General features: G+C 37.1%; 2 protein-coding genes across 2 annotated transcripts in view; one reads left to right on the plus strand and one right to left on the minus strand.

Annotated features, from left to right (window-relative positions):
• Positions 1–737, minus strand: part of LOC129266504 (DNA polymerase epsilon catalytic subunit A-like) — a 64774-nt gene extending 64037 nt beyond the window's left edge. Inside the window, exon 1 of the mRNA XM_064103954.1 lies at positions 409–737. Within this exon, the coding sequence (XP_063960024.1) occupies positions 409–482 (74 nt within the window). The 5' untranslated portion in view covers positions 483–737. The remainder of the gene's footprint in view (positions 1–408) is intronic.
• Positions 612–20057, plus strand: LOC129266503 (MAM domain-containing glycosylphosphatidylinositol anchor protein 2-like). Its single transcript, XM_064103955.1, has 7 exons — positions 612–883; positions 8957–9298; positions 10594–10887; positions 11715–11856; positions 13388–13554; positions 15645–15665; positions 16860–20057. The coding sequence occupies exons 1-7, from the start codon at positions 835–837 to the stop codon at positions 16883–16885; spliced, it is 1041 nt and encodes a 346-aa protein (XP_063960025.1). The 5' UTR covers positions 612–834; the 3' UTR covers positions 16886–20057.
• Positions 20058–23003: the final 2946 nt, after the last annotated feature.

Consider the following 23003-nt stretch of genomic DNA (forward strand, 5'->3'; position numbering starts at 1 on the left):
ATGTAAGTTTCTCACGTTAGATTAGATTAATGCAAAAGAGAAAAAATACAGGCTTAGAAAACTAAGTACAAAATGCAGCTTCACAATTATGGGTTCTTAAATCTCGACATGAATAATGTCATGATGAATCTCGATTCAATGACAATGAAATGATGAATGATCAATGAATGACAAACTATTTTTAAAATAGATAGTTAGGCCTATTCTAAATCTAAATTCTAATTAATCAATGACGTTTCTATCTAGTAGGCCTATCAGGTTTTTGTAGCACGTGGTGTAACATTACTCGTTAGACCTATGTTGCATTAATAGACAGGCTCGAGTCAAACAACGTCCATGAAGTCGATTGACGATGGTGCACTGCAGATGCAGCTGAATGCCTGCAAGCAGTAGGGTCCGCTCACTCACCTACCACCTCCCCCGGAACCATCGGCGTTCTCACTGCGGTCGGCCCTGTAGCGGCCGCTGTTCTGCAGAACCATTCCGAAATCTGAACAGACACTCAGTGATAATTATTTTAACTTTCTGCCTCTCATGTGAAGTTTTGTCCAAATTCAAAGCCTCCAAACGCATCAGTAATACTTCAAAATATGTGTCAGCCTGGTACATGTACGTATTCGACAGAACAATATCAAAGACAAAGTATTAAATTAGGCTTGTTCGTGTTATTCTCGATCAGTCGATGATCTAGGAAACTTCATGTTTGGCGCGGGCGCGAAAATTGTTAACTTCAAACTAAAGAGGGCGCGCAAAATGTGAGGTTCTTTATTTGAGCTGAGCTGAGGAGCCGAGATATCGATATCGGAGTCTGAGAGCGACTAAAAGTAAAACATCATGAAATTCTTAATATTTTCAGCCTTTTCCTTGTTGTTGGTGATGAAAGGTAAGTCGCTTGTCCTCGTTTACAAGAGTGTGTGCTATTTATTGTACCATTAAGTGTGTTTAAGCAGTGATGTTTCTTTTTGGTATACCCGGAAATCGGCTCAGCTCAGTGAGGACTGACGACGGGAGCTCCGACGTCGCAGTCCCGGTACCTCCGGCGCCGGTGTGGTAGAAAATTTGGACCGGAGCCCGCCAGTCCAAAACGGCTAGTAAGTAGGCCTATATTTGGGCTGTCAGTACCAGGCCAAACGGCTAGCCGATCGGGGCTGCCAGATCCAAAAGACTGGTTGAAATTTTTGCCGATACGAACGGAAAGCCGCTGTTTGGTTCCGTATTCGTCAGAAGGTTCGAATGTAGTAGGCCTAGGCCTAGGCCTAATATATAATAATATCTGCTTTGGTGAAATGTTTCAATATAGGCCTAGGCCCTATATAATTATAGGTATGTGACAAAAAAAATGAAAATCATCAAATATGAATAAATTTGGTATCATTTGAAAGCTCTTAAAAAGACCTTTCAAATGATACCAAGAACTCTAATTTTTATCAAGAAATTATAAAGTTATTCCAGTTTAAGTGAAGTCGCGCATATTCATCCAGGTTTACTTTGTGGTCATTGTCTTAATGTAAAGTCAATTCAGTGGAGTACAGAACCGATTTTTGTGACCATTTTGAACCCAAGTCTTCAACAGGCTCTAACTTTGTTTTTTAGCCCTATGAAGTAATTTAGGTATCAATGGAAAGGTGAAAGAAAACTCAATCGATGTGTAATCATTTCATCTTGTAATTTTTCTTATTATTATGTGTAAAATAATTTCTTCTAATTCTAATTAATTATGCAAATTACACAAAATCACAATTACTCGGTAACTCGCCCCTTTTTTTTGCCAAATAAAGGTGATCATGATACTTGATAGATAATTTATATAATTTAGTTGGCATCAAAACAGCATCATGTAGATAATTTCCTAAATAAATTTGTTTAAAGTATTGTTTTTGTAATTTCTAATGTATTTCCTTGTTTTTCTGATATAAATTACAAGCTCTTTTTCAACTTAGTATTGTAAATTTTGTATACATGTATGTACGGGGGTCCTTTTTTACGTATACAAATTATCCCTTTTGTACTTTGTATGACCAAATAAAAATACAAGTGTGCTTTTTTCTGATGTATTTGATTGTTTCACCAATTCCTTATGTATTCTATTGTTTCAACAATTTGTTATACATGTGTAATATGTAGCTTTTGATTTTAGAGACAATGGACATTTGATTACTTTTTTTAGGAGGGATGAGCAGCTGAGTGTAAAATATGTTATGTAGCATTATATGCAATTTATTTCAAGTATCAAGAAGTACAAAAATTAAGCTTTAATATATTCTATCAGTTTTTAATGTATTTCGTAGATTTGTATACACACATTGTATTGCAAAGGCCCTGTTTGAGCTCTCTTTTTTTAAAGAAAAATAAATGAATTCAAACTATTAGTTGAAGCCAAAAGAAAAGGAAAAGAGTGGTCTATTTCTTTCAAAACAAAACAAAAAACAACCAGGAAAAAAAGATAACAAAGCTCTAAACAACAAAACAGACATCAAAGCTCCAAACAAACATTAAAACAAGAGAAACAAAAGTGACACAAAAACTTGTACCAATCCCATCCCCATTTTCCAGTTTAAAACACAACCCCACCTGCACCCCTAATGAAAAAAAAAAGTATTTAAAAAAAGTAAAAAAATAAAATTAAAAAAAACATAAATACAGGACTTAGACCTATCTGGAAATGAAATATTATTTTCTCTGAGTTTTCATGTATTTTCTTACAAGAGTGAAAAAAAAAATTACAACAAAAAAATAAAGAACATATAGTTTGTGCATTTTAATGAAAAATCAACATATAAGATATTCTCCTTTCAAAAGCAAATCCAGTCTCCAAATAATGAAACTTGACCAAAAAAATTGAAAAAATAAACAATACAAAAATTTTAAAAAGAAACAAAAATAAAAGAAAACCTAAGGGGGAAATATGAACAGAAAAGAAACAAAAGAACAAAAAAAAAAAATGAAAATTTTAAAAATAGAAAAGAAAAGTGAAGAAAATAAAAAAGAAAAGAGAAAATAAAGAATATGAAAGAAGCTATTAAAAAAATAATCCTTTTTAAAAGAAGGGGAATGGGTCCTGCCTCGTAGTCCTGGGGAGCTGATTCACACACTCACTGATATTAAGCCTCAATCTGCCCAGCTTTCTTTTTCAAAATAAATTTGGAGTTGTGCCCCCCCCCCCCCCAATATCTTTGAATGTAGTTATATTAATCCAAAACACGAAAGAAAAGAGCAGTTAATTTGGTAAACAAACAATAAACCCCACTTCAGCAAGCAGCAAGATCAGCGCCCTAGCACAGCTGACAGCCACATACTAGCCCAGCGCAGCACCGTGAAAACTCACCAGGATGCCTATAATGCGCGCGCGGTCATGCAGCCAATTTTTGCTTGGCACATACATGTACAGTAAGTTTCGGAGCTAAAAAACATTGTTTCGGTAATCAAATCACTTAGATATTTCATATGCAGGTAATTAAATAAATATTCTACGTAGATATATAACGTTCAAAACTATACATACCTTCCTTTTTTTTAATTCAAGGCATCGAATTCGTCTCCAATCTTTTGATGGTCGACGTATCTCAGTCCTTGTTCATCGTACGGAAAAAAAATAAGCGATATCAAGCGGGATTCCCGATCTCTTGATCAATACCCCATTCATGATTTAAGGTCTAAAAATAGCACCGCTACAGCGATTTTAGCAGAGACATGCACTGTGCACTCGAACAAGAGGCGGAACGATAGTGCGGTGCAAGGAAATAACCTGCGGAAGCGCGGATTGTCACGTACCTACAATATATATATAATATTGGTGTGATTTTTATTAATTTCATCACAATTATTTCTATAATTCAGTCTAAAATTAAAAATGTTGGTCTAGGTAGATCTAGATAAGAGGTATTTCAGCCTCGTACATGTATGTTACGGACGGTACCCTCGGTACACGATGCGATGTAGTATGTACGGGTACCTTTTTTGCGCACGTGCAGCGCTGGACTGCCTGGACAGTTGACACGGTACCGTACTGTACCACGTCTCTTTTTTGGAGTAGAGTCTACTCTAACGGTAGTTTTTAAACATTTGTTTTTTAACTTTTTTATTGTAAACATGGACCGTGATTTTGTTATCCAATGCGAGGACATCTCGCATTACCTAAGGCAAACTTCAAATTGCGGGCGCGCTCATGCACACTCTTTTATTATTATTATTTCATCTCCCCCTTCATTTTCCTTCTCCCCCCCCCCCTTATTCCCTCTTCCTTTTTTCCTTTTCTCATATACTTTTCCCCATTTCTTGCGATCTCTTCTTCCTACGTTTTTTTCTCTCCCTTTTATTTTCATATATTTCCTCCTTTTTCGACTACCCGGGTCCCATGCCCCAACCCCCCCCCCAAAAAAAAAAATATGCGCATAGTGTGTGTCTCAATGAGGTGTCATTGAGAGTTCCCTGTGTTTCTGGCAGCCTTATTGTTGGACTTAGTTTTCTTGTATTGATACATTCATTTTGATTTCTACTTGATTACTTTGGGGGTTCGAAGAGCATGCAGCAGTGTTTACCCCACCATCACCCTAGTCGCCAATCCCATCCTATTTCTTGCTTGGTAATGAAGACCAAGACAAACCAGCCATATTGGTGGATATATTGAAGTTCACACCCTGAATAGCACAGGCGCACAAAGGGAGCACACAGTGTGAATAGGGCTTCATGGCTCCACCCAGCAGCCGTCCCCGGATGTTTAATTAATTGGAAGAGTGCTAAAAAATGCATACAACTTCCTAAATAACTTGAGATTCTCAAATCGGCAACTGTATCTGTTCTGTGGGTGTGGTTGACTTGGAGGAGCAAATTGGTTGAAAAGGACGACTGGAATATCACAATCTTGCTGTAGGGGGGATAATGGTGCATGAACAGCGTATAGGAACAAATCGCCTGGTCGGAACAAAGCGACTATGACGATCGCATCACACAACAAATGTCGGAACTAATCGGCGGGTAAAAGAGCCGCCGATTAGTACCTCCGGCCCCGATCGGCTGCCCGGTCCAAATCGCCTATGACACCGGCAGGTGATGAGCTCAGGGGCCTGTTTCATGAAATGGTCTTTGGTAGAGCCGCTGGAAGTACATGTATTACGTTACATCAAAAGAACGAGATATGGCTCAACTGTTTCACAAAGTCAAAGGCAAAGCCAATTTGGGCGATGCGAAGAATGGTCCTTTGAAAGACACCTCATCGACACCTCCAGACATGTCCTACGTACATGTAGGCATATCATATAATCATGATCTTCTTTGCACACCACCCGCCACTGTCGGCATTGAAAGAAAATGCGTTTAATGTACGGCAAGCCACAATATCATTATTACCTTTAAACTTTTTTTGGGGGGGGGTCATTCCTTTCGATTGCACTCTGATGCATTTTATCTGGGATGGCGCCAAGTTATTTCTTGTATGGGGGCTAGTTGTCATCAATTTCAGGTCGTCTTGCACGGCAACAAGACGACCTAAAGCGAATGCCATTTTAACTTCTCCGGGTTATCAAATAATTGTTTAATATGTTTTCTTTTATTTTCCCTCTTGTCTTTTCCCCACCCCTTTTTTATTTTTCAATCAAACTTGAAATATCGAAATGGGCGGCAATCTCTCTGACCCCTCATGTTTTCTCATTAGATAAACAACATGAAAACAATTTTTTTAGATAGAAATTATGTATGGTAAAAAACGTGTTTATAAAGTTCAGCAAAAAAAAAACATGATACAAAACTAAGATGTTACTAAAAATGCTATATAATTTTTTTTTATTCATTATAATTTTTTTTGTTGTTGCTGATATTGATTCTAATCAATGAAAAGTACTTGTTGTATTTGTGCTAACTTGAAATGATGAATGAAAGAAACAAAAATCTGCAGTAACAAAATACCTAATCTTGAATTGAAGATATAGATTAGGCCTAAAGCTTACCAATCCATCACAATCATTACAAATGAAGATAAGTTCATTGTACCTATAAAAGAAAAGATTATGAAAAGTCCATACGAAGAGGTGCATTTTAAATCGTAGGGTAGGTCCTATCGGCCCCTATGTCATGTTAACGCAAAAATGTAGTCTCGACTCCTTAACTTTAGAAATGTTGAACATATAATATATTTTTCATATTCTTAAAGCTTACATGACATACATGTATATTATATAAACTTCCATAAAGTTATCAACTTTAAATATGACCAACGTTTATGATCGTTGTCATTTTTAGCATTGTTTCTGTAAAAAGTATTTTTTCTATTTTGCTTTGATTTCACAATTTTTCTATGTTTAGTCCCAAAATGCAAAAAGTCCCTACCGTGGGAGGGGATACCCCCCTCCCACACCCCGCTCGCTAAAAGTACATGTATTTCTTTTTTTTCAAGAGTGAATATCACCCCTGCATATGGTGACCAGTTCCCAAAAGCACGGAACGGCTATTTTTATATTTGAACAGATGGCATTATCATGAAATAGGGAACCATCGTTCACTTTGTCTTCTCACAGAGTCACAGGCTCAGGCAGCAGCTAGCAGTAAGATTTCTAGTTCTCTATTGAGCACTTTAACAATAAGAGCGATTTATTGTTACAAATTGGCATTGTTCTTGTTGCTCACTTTGTACATGGTGACTACAGCAGAACTGCCAACCAGTACGTTTTAGCCGTATTTAGTACGTTTTTGCAACCAAAATATGGCAGTACGTTTTTTCTTTGAAAAATATGTTTGTTTTTTTTTTACTAAATCGTAATTTATTGAGAAAAATTATCTCTATATGTCTCTATTTCATAAAACGTGCACAAATATGGTTATTAGATCAATGTAATTTCAGGTAACTTGTTTTTTTTTTCAATCATTTTGTTCAAACCAGGGTGAAGATATACACATGTTTTAATGTTTTTTTTCATCTGCAAGAGCAGTGCGCATTTTAGCTTGCATACAGCTTGAGCGCCGCGATGAGCGAGTGCGCCAAGCATTTTATTATGAAATACACTTTTTGGGGGAAAAATACATTTTTTTTAATCACAGAATACAGTTTTTCATTCCCAGAGGTTGGCAGGTCTGCTACAGGACCTCAACATCTTCCTCAGCCCTTGTTTCTGCACTTTCTCAGATGTACATGTACGCCGTCTTCTTGCTCAGTGTACCCTCTTCTAGTTGCTATACCTTTTCCTCCTACCATTCGTCCTGCCATATATATTGGACGACATGATCACAGCCTTAAAAATGCTATCCCGAAAGCAACCACAGAAGCTTACAAGTTCCCCTTCTTGCCACATACTGTCAAAATTTGGAATCACCTACCAGGATCTGTTGACCAACCCAGCTGTATTTCGAGAGGCCGCACTGCCATTCATCCGTGTGATGTAGCCTCCTGGTGGGTCTCAATAGGCATATTTTATCCTTGTACAGTGCATACTTGCTTTTAATGTATTAAATTTCAAATTACTTCACCATGGCACCTCGCACTGATACTACAGAATGTTTTCATCCCGGGATAGCTTTGAAGCTGCTGAATGGGATTCTTCAACCTTACAGTCAACATGGAGTCCATTCACTTTACATTATTTTAGTGTGTTGGCTCAACCATTGCTTTGGCTCACCCTGTGTGTTGGCTAACCGATGAGTTGGCTCAGTTGGTAGATCGTCTCACAACCGGGAGGTCGGGAGTTCAACCCCCCCGGCCGCGTCAGACCAAAAGACGTAAATAGATGGGAGTTACTGCTTTCCCTGTTTGGCGTTCAACGATTTAACGGATAGAGCCCCGTGGATCTGGCGCTGCTTAGCGGCTGCCGGGCCCACGATCAATTGGGCAAAGCAAATTTTCAGAGTATTTCATTACATGTCTATTTGAACAATAAAATATGGATGGATACATTGGATTTAGAGAGTACGTGTTGACTGTTGTACGCATATCATTGAATGGTTCCAGGGCCTAACCTTGATTTGGTCTAACAGATTGTCATTCTCTAATTTGTGGAAAATAAAGATCATTAGCCTTAGGGCCTACCCCAAATTTAGATACACCTGGAATTCAGAAAGAGCCAAAGTCCCTATTTCAACTCAATATCAGCTTTGTAAAGTCAAATTTTTCCCTTGAAATTCAAAATCTGCGCCATAATTCAAGAAATGGTATTACTTAGATCAGATTTGAGACGCAGGGTTGCCAAAAAAAATGTACATTACTAACAATGAGGAAGTCTGTGGTTTCATTCCGGGCTTGCAAAGTTTGAAGATTTGGAAATGTAATGTCCCCCAAACTAGAGTGGTGACTGTCTCTTAAATAGGATACCAAAACTATAAATAATTACTGATCACCCGACGAATGGGTCTCTCCAATAATATTGTGTGTGCATCTCTTCTGCCAATCTTTCCTACCCCTCACCCCTCCAAAGTTTCTTTCCCTTTATTCCTTGACTTCTAAACGCTGGCTTCCTGTAAGACATGTGAGTTTGTTACAATTCCCAAATGTGCCCTTTTTTTACCCTATACACCCTTCACAGGAATTTATGAGACTCAAATTACTCACTCCGTCTAAGATGTAAGATTGCACAGAAAAGATTCACCAAAACTACCTCCAAATATTGGAATAGGTTGCCTCTGACTCTCAGGCAATCACCATATGTCTCTTCATGTCTAAAACAGGTGCTGTGGCTCGTGGATAAGTCTCTGGACTTTGAACCACAAGGTCAGGGGTTCAAATCCCACCACAACACTCACGTCCTTTGGCACTTCGTTTAACTACATTTGCAACTCCCCACCCAGGTGTAGAAATGGGTACCCGGAAGGAAGGGCTTCCTTTTTTAAATGCTCAAACGTCCGATCAGGATAACCGTGCTAAAGCTGGGGTAATAGAATGCAGTGCTTAGCAACATTTGTAGTGCCACGAAGATGTTGCATAATTAATTTCTGAAAATGATGCAGTAGAATAACTATGTATTTCTGTTGATTGCAGGAAATGCCCAGCAGCCTGAGCTTCAACCATTATTAAGTGAAACCACCCCAATCAACAATGGAGATGAAGTCATTCTAGATTGCAAAGTAACCAATGCCGGCAATGATGGCTTACTAGTCGAGTGGTACCACGACGGAATCGTTATCAGCTTTCAAAAATCCCTTCTTCGTGATGAAAATTCGGCCTACACACTGGAAGTCGGCCCAGATGAAGATGATTCTACGACGATTCACTGGATCATCCGTATTGCTAATGTAAATGTTCTACGCGATGAAGGAGAATGGACCTGCAAGTTTGAAGGTCCACCGGCCAAGGAAGTATCAACGACACTTCTACAAATTGGTAAGTTGCGGAGCTTTGTCAGTCTTGATCCTTTTACCTTTTTTTGTCATCTGTCTGTTCTGTTTTCATTCTCGTAATAGCCATATGACAGATCAATTTTAAACTTGGTCCAAGTATGCATATGAAAATGACAATGTTTGGATAATCGGAATCGGCACCACACTGGGAAGTCTATCACTGGGGAGGGGGTACTGTACATTTTTGTCTCACCTGCATAGCAGAGTGAGACTATAGGCGCCGCTTTTCCGACGGCGGCGGCGACGGCGGCGGCGGCGTCAACACCAAATCTTAACCTGAGGTTAAGTTTTTGAAATGACAGCATAACTTAGAAAGTATATGGCCCTAGTTCATGAAACTTGGCCATAAGGTTAATCAAGTATTACTAAACATCCTGCCTGAGTTTCATGTCACATGACCAAGGTCAAAGGTCATTTAGGGTCAATGAACTTAGACCATGTTGGGGGAATCAACATCAAAATCTTAACCTAAGGTTAAGTTTTTGAAATGTCATCATAACTTAGAAAATATATGGACCTAGTTCATGAAACTTATACATAAGGTTAATCAAGTATCACTGAACATCCTGCATGAGTTTCACGTCACATGACCAAGGTCAAAGGTCATTTAGGGTCAATGAACTTTGGCCGAATTGGGGGTATCTGTTGAATTACCATCATAACTTTGAAAGTTTATGGATCTGATTCATGAAACTTGGACATAATAGTAATCAAGTATTACTGAACATCCTGTGCAAGTTTCAGGTCACATGATCAAGGTCAAAGGTCATTTAGGGTCAATGAACTTTGGCCAAATTGGGGTATTTGTTGAATTACAGCCATAAATTTGAAAGTGTGTTGGTCTAGTTCATAAAACTTGGACATAATAGTAATCAAGTATCACTGAACATCCTGTGCGAGTTTCAGGTCACATGATCAAGGTCAAAGGTCATGTAAGGTCAAAGAACTTTGGCCACGTTGGGGGTATTTGTTGAATTGCCATCATATCTCTATAAGTGTATTGGTCTAGTTCATAAAACGTGGAAATAAGAGTAACCAAGTATCACTGAACATCTTGTGCGAGTTATAGTAGTTTTCAAAATCAGCACTGCTGCTATATTGAATCGCGTGATGCAGGTGAGACGGCCAGAGGCATTCCACTTGTTCTCTTTCTTACTACCCTATATATTCCAAAATGTGTAATTTTGCAAGCATCTTGGATAACGAGAAACTGCACTATTTCTTCAGAAATGAGACGCAGATTATAACATTTTATACAACCTTGTCTTGTATCCCCAGGACCTCCAAGAATTGACTATGTCACACCGAACCTAATGAACCCGCAGCCAAACAGCGATGTGCGCCTGGAGTGCAGGGCCTTTGGGAGTCCGCTGCCCAGTGTGACGTGGTCCAGGACATACCCGGCTGAGTACATCCTGATGAACGGAGCAAGGAAGGGTTTCGTCAGGAATGTTTTCAACAGTACCATTAGGCTTAACCCTCTTAGCAGTGACCACAGGGGAGAGTACATGTGCTCTGTGACCAATGGATTCGGGGAAACGCTGACCAGAAAGACCTATGTCCGACTGCCATGTGAGTATTAAAGCAATGGAATCAGGGGGCTATTGATAACATACCAAGGTTTTTTTTTTTTTTTTTACCTGACTGCTAAGACAGCACGAATGCCTGTGAGCAAGCAACCAGGGGACCAACGGCTTAAGGTCCTCTCCGAGGGACCTGGTAATGAGGATAAATGCCTTACCAAAGGGCACTCGCGCACCACTTGGGAATCGAACCCGGGTCACCGGAATCCGAAACCCCCGCTCTACCGACTGAGCTATCGCGCCTCCCTTATGATATGCATGACTGCCAACTCTTTCTTGTGCTGATATATATCCATATTATTAATTTAGCAATGTACTACACGTAACTTGATTCAGCCATGTGTAAAGTCGTGAATTAGTTGTGCATTAGTTTATGAACATAAGCTCTGCTTTTTCTAGCCCCGGTCACATTATTTACCATCGTATTTAAATTTATTGTATGTGTTTTTTTTTTTTTTTTTTTTTTTTTTTTTTTTTTTATATACATGGAGTAATTTCCTTTTCTTTCTTTTGTAATTGTGTGTATTGGTTTTTAATGTGAAATAAATGAAATGAAAAAAAAATGAAAAAAACAAAGCTCTTATTTCAATACGAGTCTCATTGCATTTATGAGCAATTTTAGCAAAATAAATTTGAGAAAAAAGAAATTTGAATAATTTTGGCATGAATGACTATCCAATTTTAGATTTTATCACATGTCCAATTTATAACTGAGATCTGAGTGGTTGGAGGCACAAAAGTCCCTCCCCCTCGGACTAGATATGATTATACATGAAGGAAAATTTTGTGTCCAACTTGGTGTCATCATCATTTCAGATGCCCCAGAGGTCAGGGCGACTATTCGGCACATCCGTGTAACTCAGAACTCTGAAGCAGTCCTTGCCTGTATCAGCCAGGCTTGGCCTTCTACAGGGAGAGAGAGTAATGTACTATGGACCTTGAACGGCACTGCATTGGAGTAAGTACCATTGTTCATGACAAATGATATGTAACATTTGAAATTGAATTGAATTGAATTGAAAAGGTTTATTGTTATTGCACCTTGCAGCCAAAATGCTGAATTGTGTTCAATTTATGGGTTTACATTCAAAGCAGTACAACTGGTTAAAAACATCAAACATGAAATAACAGTAATATATGTGTATTGTAACTTAATATAAAGAGTGAACATGCATACTTAAAGGGAAAGAAAAGAGTAAAAACTGAAAAGTGGTGGTGGTGGTGGTGGTGGTGGGATGCATTTTCTATTAAAGCATCCTGATTTAAAAAGAAAGATTAACAAGATTAAAGTAGCAGACAAAAAGCAAAAAGCATTTATATAGTATTCTTTTCACACAAAATGTAAGGTCATTTCGTCAAAAAGAAATTTTGACATGCAAAAAAAAAAGTTATCACTTTCAAAAGGGGGACACACTTGGGTAAAAACAGTATTTTTTCTATTACAATTTTTTTTTATGGCTCCCCCTGGATCCACCAGTGATAGTATTCACGGTTCCATTAGAGAAAGCTGTGGATGGAATGTACACATGCATACTTAGGATAGCCCTAAATGTGTCCTGGAATGATTTTGTACATATTGTCAATATATACAGTGGTTTGCCAAAAGTATCTATCGAATTTCAAGCGAGAAGGATGAGGTTGGCAGTTCATTGTGTCGACATGTTGAACTATCTACAAATCCCCTCATTCTCTGGGAGCCTAAACAAGGCACAGCAAGAAGAGAGAGAAGTTGGGCCACTTATATCAATGTTCTGAAGAAAGACTCAGGCCTTGATAGCATGCTAGATAGAGAGGTCTGGAAGTGCTTAGATGTTTATGGATCCCCAGATACATGTAGCATAGGCCAGCGCTTCTCAACATTTTTTTACTCAAGGACCACTTTGACTCTTAGATTATTTCAGAGGCCCACCTACCAACATTTTAAGAAAACATCAATTTTGATGAAAAAATGTGTTGTGGTATTTGAACACAAAGCTTTGAAGCAAATTCAAAGCATATAGTTTCAGAATTAATCTGCATTCGCAAATGTCCGGTAGATGGGCGACAATTAACTGCATACACAATATACATGCACATTAGGTTCACATCAAAGTTAGACTGAAACCATGTCCCCCCCCCCCCCTTTCCAAATAGTGTGCATGCTTTGCAACATGCATGGTACTTGAGCGAGCTTTAGTTTTATTTGACCCACGTAGACCGATTGGACATGATATGTACGGACAGGTCTGTGAAATATACTATTGTTTTTCTCCCTCTGGAGCTTCTCTCGGCCCACCTGAGAGAGCTTCGCGGCCCACAGGTTGAGAAGCGCTGGCATAGGATATGGCCATTATGTGCCCTTTGAACTCATTCATACAGAAGATACAAGCAGGGTTATATTGCACCACCTCAAGTATTGCTCACATTTGATCACTAGGCTTATAAATTATAAATTTGTTGGCTATTATTTTATGTTATTAGAAATAATTCTTGTTTTCTCTAAATCACAGCGCGCAAGGTGGTAATGTGAATGTGGATCGTCATCCAGATGGGTTCTACGATGAGCGTTACTATTCACGCTTGACGATTCGGAATGTTAACTACAACCACGTCGGAATGTACGAATGTATCTTCACTAATGAGCAGGGGGTGGGATCAGCCTTTGTGTCTCTTGGATGTGAGTGGAACATTTTAGATTATTTGTCTGTTTTTTTAAAGCTGAAATAGAGTTACATGTAGTTGCATCAAACAATGATATCATGCAAAACATGGGCGGAAATCTCTTTCCAAAGGTAGGGGGGACCAGGGGCAAATCAAGGATTTTTTCCCTCGGAAAATTTGACAAGCAAAAAAAAGGGGGGGAAAAGGCTATATCACCCAAAATGTAAGGTCGTTTCGTCCAAAATGATGTATTTGAATGATGTATTTTTTTCCATCATAAAATTACCACAAATAAATGGGGGGGGGGACATTTGATATTGTGTCCCCCCTTTCCAAATAGTAGGGGGAAACGTCCCCCCTTTGATTTCCGCCCATGATGCAAAAGTCTTAAATGCCAGTTGCTTGTGGTAACCATCCGAAAATCAGTTTGAACAGAATCAAATAAATGACCAATTGTCTGTGGCCTGTATATTCTTAACTTGGGTTTCATCTAAACTCTGGTCTGAAGTTGTGGCTTAACTATGGAGAGCCAATCGTGACACAAATCTCTAAACAGTACAGCATATCCATCACTCGGATCAGTCATAACTATCTTGGAATAGGAGCTGATTTTTTTTTTTTTTTTTTTTGTGGCCATTGTAGCATGACGATAGAGCACAGTGAATATAAGAAACATAAAATATTAACAAAATTTTGACATATTTGGCTTCCCATATCTTTACCATAGAGATAGACCATGGCCTAAGTTAAACTGGACTTCAGAATATGGGCCTGTATGTTTTTGATAGAAATTATTTGCCAAAAGATTCTTGTAGGAAATGTGTAATTTCGCTGAGAAATGACCAAAATAAGCATTCCAGTCAGGTGGTTTTTCTTATTCCAAGCAGTTTATTTGGTGATCTTTATTATAGTCAGATTCAGCGTCCTGGTGGGTGATTTATAAAGCTGTTTGTAAGATACAAATGACTTTACGCACGACTAGTGATCCTTTCTATGCTGTGTGGTATCCCTATGCAGAGCTGCCAAGTAGTACGATTTTTTCGTATTTAGTACGTTTTTGCAACCAAAATACGGCAGTACGTTTTTTCTTTAAAAAATATGTTTTTTGTATCTAAAAAAAAAAAATGTCTCTATTTCATAAAACGTACACAAATATGGTTATTAGATCAATGTAATTTCAGGTAACTTGTGATTTTTTCAATCATTTTGTAAAAACCAGGGTGAGATATACACAAGTTTCAATGTTTTTTTTTTTCATCTGCAAGAGCAGTGCACATTTTAGCTTGCATGCAGCTTGAGCGCCGTGATGGGCGAGTGCGCCAAGCATTTTATTATGAAATACACTTTTTTGGGGGAAAATACAAAATATTTATCTCACACGGTAAAAATACTGATTTTTTTCTCAAAATACTGATTTTGGGGGATAAGAATACTGAAAATGCAAAATACAACTTGGCAGCTCTGCCTATGTAATTGTTTTATGACCTAAGAACATGTTCCAGTCGTGCGTAAAGTCATGCGTTACTTTAATAACGCACAGCTTTATGAAACAGGTAGATTCCATGATTTCCTACAGTTAGTTTAAAAATCTTATTAATCCAGATCTTGATCATTAAATGATACATGTAGGGTGACTTCTGCTGCAACCACATATTCTACTTTATAAAGCCAAACTATACCTTTGGTGATTGTTCAATAATAATGCAGATATAGAAATCAAATTTCATCTGACTAGTATAATTTTTTAATCTTATAGCGAAACTATGACAACTCGAATATTGCAGTCCAGATTTTTTTGTTGTATATTCTTATTATTTTTTGCATCTTACATGTACTTGCACTGTAGGCATGTTAGCATTTTTTTTCTTGGTAGTCTGAATACGATTTTCAGACAGATGTTTCATTCTCTACTATGAGTGTTGTTGTTTTTAACCTTTTGAAAACTTTTCTCAAAGATTTAGTTAATATCAATGGGAATGCAAAGTTGATTATGAAATATGTCAGGTTTTTTTAAAATTTCTTTTGATCATTTGACTTCAGGGTTTGCTGTAATTACTATATCATGTATATTCATTCCTCCTTCTCTCTTCTTTTCCCCCCTTCTAGTGGAGCCAGAGATTGACCCAAGTAAGTATTTTTATTCTGTGTAAAGGGAAAAGGGGCCGAGTCAACTCAAAACTAGACTTTGTTAAAAAAATAAAGAAATAAAACACTCCTGGGCCCTGTTACAAATATGAAACAATAATTCTGATTGGTTCTTTGTCAGTATTTGGAATGAAATATCAATAAACAATAATTCTGATTGGTTCTTTGTCAGTATTTGGAATGAAATATCAATAAACAATAATTCTGATTGGTTCTTTGTTAGTATTTGGAATGAAATATCAATAAACAATAATTCTGATTGGTTCTTTGTCAGTATTTGGAATGAAATATCAATAAACAATAATTCTGATTGGTTCTTTGTCAGTATTTGGAATGAAATATCAATAAACAATAATTCTGATTGGTTCTTTGTCAGTATTTTGAATGAAATATCAATAAACAATAATTCTGATTGGTTCTTTGTCAGTATTTGGAATGAAATATCAATAAACAATGATTCTGATTGGTTCTTTGTCAGTATTTGGAATGAAATATCAATAAACAATGATTCTGATTGGTTCTTTGTCAGTATTTGGAATGAAATATCAATAAACAATGATTCTGATTGGTTCTTTGTCAGTATTTGGAATGAAATATCCATGCATCAATGAACCTTATTGGCAATTACATATTGATTGCAGAATTGTGTGTTATGGTGACCAAGTCATGTTGACCTTACTATTGAATATGGTATTCCAAATATTTCAACTCTTAAAGTGCTGATGTACATTTGTTAGACAAAAGGACTATGATTTATTAATTATCCATATGGTGGTTAAATCTTATTAGAATCTACACCATTTAAATAATCCAACAGTCAGTTTATGTTGTCATAGGATAATCTCTAAAAAAATGCAGATTCAATAAAAATAAAAACACCGCTTTGAATACATTTCACTTTTTGCTTTAATCATAGCTGCTCTGAAGTGCCTTGAGCATCTAATCAAGATTGAAAGTGCGCTATACAAGTCTCATGTATTATTATTATAGGGATTCCAGCCAGCTGAGATGAAATAGTATTTTTACAGGACCTATGCTATCATGCACAAGCAATCTTGCTTATGAATAAATATTGTCCATGTATCTAACCAGGCTGAATCTGCCACAAAATGATACATGATGAGAAATACATCTCACCAAATCATCTCTGTATTTTTTTTCATCTTTTTGTCACAGATTTTGGAGCTAAGAGTGAGCTGTAAAAACACCTTTAAAAATGAAATGGTCTTTCATTCATCTTTCCCATGTATCAGTACTGCTTCAGAAGGACAGGGCATTTGTAAGCCAGGCAATTTTTTTTTTTGGGGGGGGGGTTTGGCTACTTTTCACAACGTAATTCCTAAATCTCCAACATTGGATAAGCTTTAATATTGAGATGAATTGGGATTTAAAGCACTATTTTTTTAGTTTCCAGGGCTTTTTTTAGCATTGCTGGGGCTAAGTCACCCCCAACCCCTGTCTCTGTTGTAATCATACATGTAGTATTGTACAACGCTTACTTACCATGTTGTACGCGAGCAAATGGGGGACTGATATGTCAGATGTTCGTACCGTTGCACAAAAGACGTACCATCCAAAATGTAACGTTGCACGGCTTTAGGAGGTGACGTCACAATACGATTTAATTCATTCCGCTCAGTAAAAAAATGATGAAATACGTGTATAGCCTGCTGGCTAAATGCGCAGTGCTGCCCGAGGTCATTTGCGCTTGTGGGATTTTGCTTTTTGTTTTAATATTTTTGCTCCCTTTTCATAGATTACTGCAGGGAAAAACTTGTTTTTTTTAAATATTTTTGCTAAACTCCAAGGCATTTTAAAACACAAATAGCGGATATTCTTATTTGTGCAATGGCGCGATATTTCACATTCGGTGAAAGAAAGAAATACTCTATTCAACTGGGCTAACGCCTCGTTGAATAGAGATTCTGTCTTTCACCTCATGCAAAATCTTGCACCATCGCACTCATGCCTATTCGTTATTTGTTTATCCATCCACGATCCACCAGGGGGGCAGCTGTACTATAACCAAAGGATGAAATAAAAGTAAACAATGATGATAAGAAGGCTGAAGTCACAATTTTGTGTAATATAGGAATAATCATGGTAAGTGCTGCATTTAGGGCAATATAGTTGAGGGAAATATATGTATGTACATGTAGATACTGTCCCATATATTGTAAACTGGTTATATCCAGTGATATCATGGGGGGTATGTGTACAATTATATTTTTGTAGCTGAAATACATGTAAGATTTCTGAAACCAATTTTATATTGAAACATACGTACATGCATTATGTAAAAGTATTCAGGGTTATTTTAGGGAGTACTTGTAATCGTAAGGTATACTCATAACTGTAATTAAGAGTTATGTTCTCTCAATTTCTTTCATTTTATCATGTCATATGTAGAAATAATTGAGATATCAATACTCAGTACTTTTGCAATTTTCTCCATGCTTTGTAAAGGTGCATCTATTTATGTTTTGTTTGTTTGTTTTTATGCACACGATAAGTCTGTTTGCTGTTTATTGTTTGCTATTACAGTGGGGATATTACTTTTTTGTTTAATTCAAAATGAAATAGTATTGTACAATACTGTAATTTTATTTTGATCACTTTTAGCCTGGAGGGTTTTCAGAGGTTGTGTGACACATTGATTGTTTCTCGTTTTTTTTTTTTTTTATCATCTCATGTTGAAATAAGGAGTATTTTTCTGTTGTTTCTGCCCACCTCCCCTCTCTTTCAAGCTATTTCTTTCCCCCCCCCCCCCACACAAACACTCTTAGACACTTCTTGGCCCGAATTCACAAAGGTTGTTTTTTAAACCATCGGTTGAACCCATGGTTTATGTAGATTTCCTGTATAAATTATGCTTATTTACCGCGCATATAAAAAATGTGTAATGGTGATGTGCGCTTTTGTCACAGTGCGCCAAATTGATGCCCGTTGCCATGGTTAAGTACGCTATTTTATTCATTAGTCCACTGTTTTGAATTTCATTTTCATTGGGGGGGGGGGGCATGTTGTTGATTTCAGTTTGGTACTGGTTTAATCTGTTGAACAATTTTCCAAATTGCATTGCCATGGTAGCAGCATAGGGTGGGGTATTAATCACCTTCATTTATATTTCTAGTTGGTTATATAATCAATGTGTACACTTATATCTTAATGTATTAGAAAGGCTGCACTTTTGTATTCTTACTGTAATATACATGTATTGTATTCTAGTCAAAACATTGCCAAACTTGTAATTTGTATTCAATTTTGTGATATTTACATGAAATCAATCAATGTAATGTTTCATAAATACTTGATTTTTACATGGACTATTAGCTGGAATAATGAAGTTGATTCACGATAATTTAAATTTCTTTAATATTTCAGTATTCTGACTTTGTATTTATTAATGGAATGAAGCATTATTAAAATTACATTTAAATACAGCAGTACTTAATTTAGAGGATCTATTTATGGGGAAATAGTTCAAAATAAGTTAACTAGAAAAGAGCACTTAAGAAAGTCTGAAATCTTTTTTGATTGTATGTATGTGTTTTGAACGTCATGATAAGTCTGAAAAGAGTATGTCCCAAGTATTATGTGAATTTGCGGCAGAGGTTTTTCTGATTTCCCATTTGACCTATGATAGAATATCTTTGTACCTGTTCATGTAATCATTGACAGTCCTTGTATTGGTGTGATTTGGTGAAATTATTTCTGCCACTCTATATATTCCAGACAATGACCAACGAATGTAGAGGGTGAAGCACTAAAGAAAGTCTGAAATCTTTTTTGATTGTATGTATGTGTTTTGAACGTCATGATAAGTCTGAAAAGAGTATGTCCCAAGTATTATGCGAATTTGCAGCAGAGTTTTTTTTTTTTTTTTTTCCCAATTGATCTATAATGGAATATCTTTCAAGCACTTTCCAGTGTCACTACAATCGTTGGAAACATTGACTTTGCTGGTCGGATATGCTTACTCTGTACAACATGGGACACAAACGGACAAAATATATTGGACTTTATTGCTAAATGAATTCCTTATAGAAAGGTAGCGTAATGTTGTTTATTTTGCCAGAGTTTTTGTAATCATGTTAACAGTTTTACTCAACGCTAACAGTGGGATATAAACAAGAGGTATTGAATTGAATCTATGAGACAATGTATTATGAATATGTATAACTTGATTTATACCATTCTGTTTAATTGATTGTAGCATCTTATCTGTGTATATATCTGGTGAATCAAAATCGCTTTTTAATCTTGTCTATTTTTTGTAATCTATTTGAACCTGATTTTTCTATGGAAATATTTCGTACTGCAGATTGTATTCATGCGCGTGGTGGAATTATAAAGGGACGCATTTTACTAAGATTGAGAGTTGTCAATGTGTAATGTTCAAAGTTTTGTTCAGAGGATCACAATTTACTATTATGATGTTTGAAACAGGAAGGGAAGAAGAAAGAGAAGGATAAGAAAAAGAAAGGAAAGAGAGAGGGGGAAGGATGAAAGGAGAGAGAGAGAGAGAGAAGGAAAATGAGGGCCAGAGAGAGGACATGAAGGAAAGGAAGGAGAAAAATAAAAAGAGGGGAAATGGAGAGAGAGAGAACTTGAGAACAGAAAGGGAAAAAGGAAAGGAGAGGAGAAAAGAGGCAGCGACAAGTGGAGAAAATAGGATAGTGAAAAAGAAAGGAAATGGAGAATAGAGATAAATCAGAAAAGGAAATGATGAAAGGGAAAGGTAAAGAAAAGGAAGGGGGGAAGAGAGTGAAAAATAGAAGGAGAGGGAGAGGGGGAAATAAACAGAGGTAAAGAAAGGAGAGGGGTAGCGAAAGAAAAAGACAATGGAGACGGGAAGAAAGAGGCTGTCTATGAAGTAACAAGGGGGGGGGGCTATTGGGAAAATGAAGATGTCCGGGACCGAAAAGACCTAGTCATGGTCATGTCGCTGGTCGTTCACCCCATGAATAGGTGAACACAAAACATAAGTGAAGTATAAAAAAACGAGGAAATGGGAAAGGAAAAGCAGGGAAATAAATAGAGAAAGAAGTGACAGGAAGAACAGAAAAAAATAGAGGGTGAAACGAAAAAAAAATCTATAAGTTGTCCATTTTTTTCAACAAAACTGCGAATCGAGGCAGGGGCGGCGATCCTGGGGGCCGAGGTCACAGTGCCCCCCCCCCCCCCCCCCACTTTTTGAAGCGCTGAAAAAGTGCCTTTTACGCATGAAAATGCCCATTCACGAACGTCTACTGTACGTGTCCCTTTCACCTGAGGAGGATCCATTTTAGGTGTTAGCAAGTGCCATTTCCCGCATTAGTGCCAATTTTTATAAAAAATACCCCCTCACGAACGTGTCCTGTAGGCCTACCCATTTCACCTGAGAATTAAGGACCCGTTTAATGTTTTAGCAAGTGCCATTTCCTGTATCATTTTATTTTTATCAAAAATACCCCCTCACGAACGTGTTCTGAGCTCCTTTCTGAGAGGGCCCGTTTTATGTGTGAACAAGTGCTCACTTAATTGCCTTTGTAAGTGCCCTTTCTCGAATCAGTGCCCCCTTTTACCCAAGTAAAGTGCCCCTCGCGGATGTGTTCTGTACGTGCTCCTTTTATACCTGAGAAGGACTCGTTTTATGCCGTTAGCAATTGCCCCTTTGCCTTATTCTAGGTGCCCTTTCTCGTATCAGTACCCTTTTTACCCACCCAGAAGGAAAAACCAGTTCCCCTGGATCATTTAGACCAGTAGAATTTTAACTGGTAACTCTGGAAATTGGAACATCGGTTTACTGGTCTAACTGGTCATACTGGTCCAGTTAAAATTTTACTGGTCCAGTTAAAAATTAAACTGGTCTTGAAATTACTGGAATTTTATACTGGTCTTGTTTCTGGTGGTTGTTACTGGTCTCACTGGTCTTCATACTGATCTCCGATCAAGCTGGTCTTTACTGGTATTTTCTACTGGTCTGTCTGGTTTTCCAACTGGTCCTCGAACTGGTCAAACTGGTCCTCGTACTGGTCTTACTGGATCAATTTATTACATGCATTTGGTTTGTTATATACCATGGTCAATGAAATGTGATGAAAAAGATGGTTAGTAAATTAATCTTTCTGCTGTTGTTTTAAATGTGATATATGAAATTACACACGTCATTGTGAATTAGTTCACACACTCATTTGGAAAGTTTTTAAACAACAATGAGTGCCATTGCAAGGATATTCCATTCTAAATCCTTATTTTTCTGTTTAAAATAGGAAATATGCAAATGAGGTAAACCACGTGATCAGCATCATCAGAATTACTGGTATTACTGGTCTTGACCAGTTCAATTTCAAACAATGAATTACTTTAGACCAGTTGACTATATCAGAGGAATATATCTTGCTTTGATCTTAATCATAATTAAAGGAAATAATTATTTTAATGATAATGTTAATACTTGATAATTATGATAATTAATAATAATAATTACAATATCGATAACAATGATAACAGTAATAAGAATGATAACAATAATCATAATAATAATAATTATAATAATTATCAGAAGAATGATGATAACAATGATAACGAATCATAATAACTTTCTCTGAATTGCAAGATTCATTTTCCATAATTCGTCAAATGATCTGACTTGAAATAAAGTCATTATTTATTGGACCAGTAACACCAGTTTGATGAAAAACAATTTAACTGGTATTACTACTTTGCTTCAACTGGAATGCAATTGTTTGAACTGGTCTCCAGTTGATTTTTACTGGTGTAGATAAAATTCAACTGGTCCAGTAAAAATATACTGGAAACCAGTAAAAATCTACTGGAAACCATTTATTGGACCAGAAACACCAGTTTGATGAAAAACAATTTAACTGGTATTACTAATTGCTTCAACTGGAATGCAATTGTTGGAACTGGTCTCCAGTTGATTTTTACTGGTCCAGTTAAAAATCAACTGGCCCAGTAAAAATATACTGGAAACCAGTAAAATTCTACTGGAAACCAGTAAAAAAATTACTGGTCTTACTGGTTTTTCCTTCTGGGCATGAAAAGTACCCCACACGAACGTGTTTTGTACGTGCCTCGATCTTTCACCCGAGAAGGACCTGTTTTATGTGTTAGCAAGTGCCATTTCTCATATCAGTGCCAATTTTTATCAAAAAACGCCCCCTCACGAACGTCTTCTGCTCCCCTTTCACCTGAGAAAGACCCGTTATGATTATGCAGGGGGGTTACAGGGGTTCAACCTCCCCCCCCCCCTCAGATTTTTTGCTTGTCAAGTTTTTTGTTACAAAATAAGACCAAATTTTACAAAAAATTTTG

The sequence above is a fragment of the Lytechinus pictus genome, chromosome 8 (genome assembly GCF_037042905.1).
Source record: "Lytechinus pictus isolate F3 Inbred chromosome 8, Lp3.0, whole genome shotgun sequence".
Taxonomy (NCBI): Eukaryota; Metazoa; Echinodermata; class Echinoidea; order Temnopleuroida; family Toxopneustidae; genus Lytechinus; species Lytechinus pictus.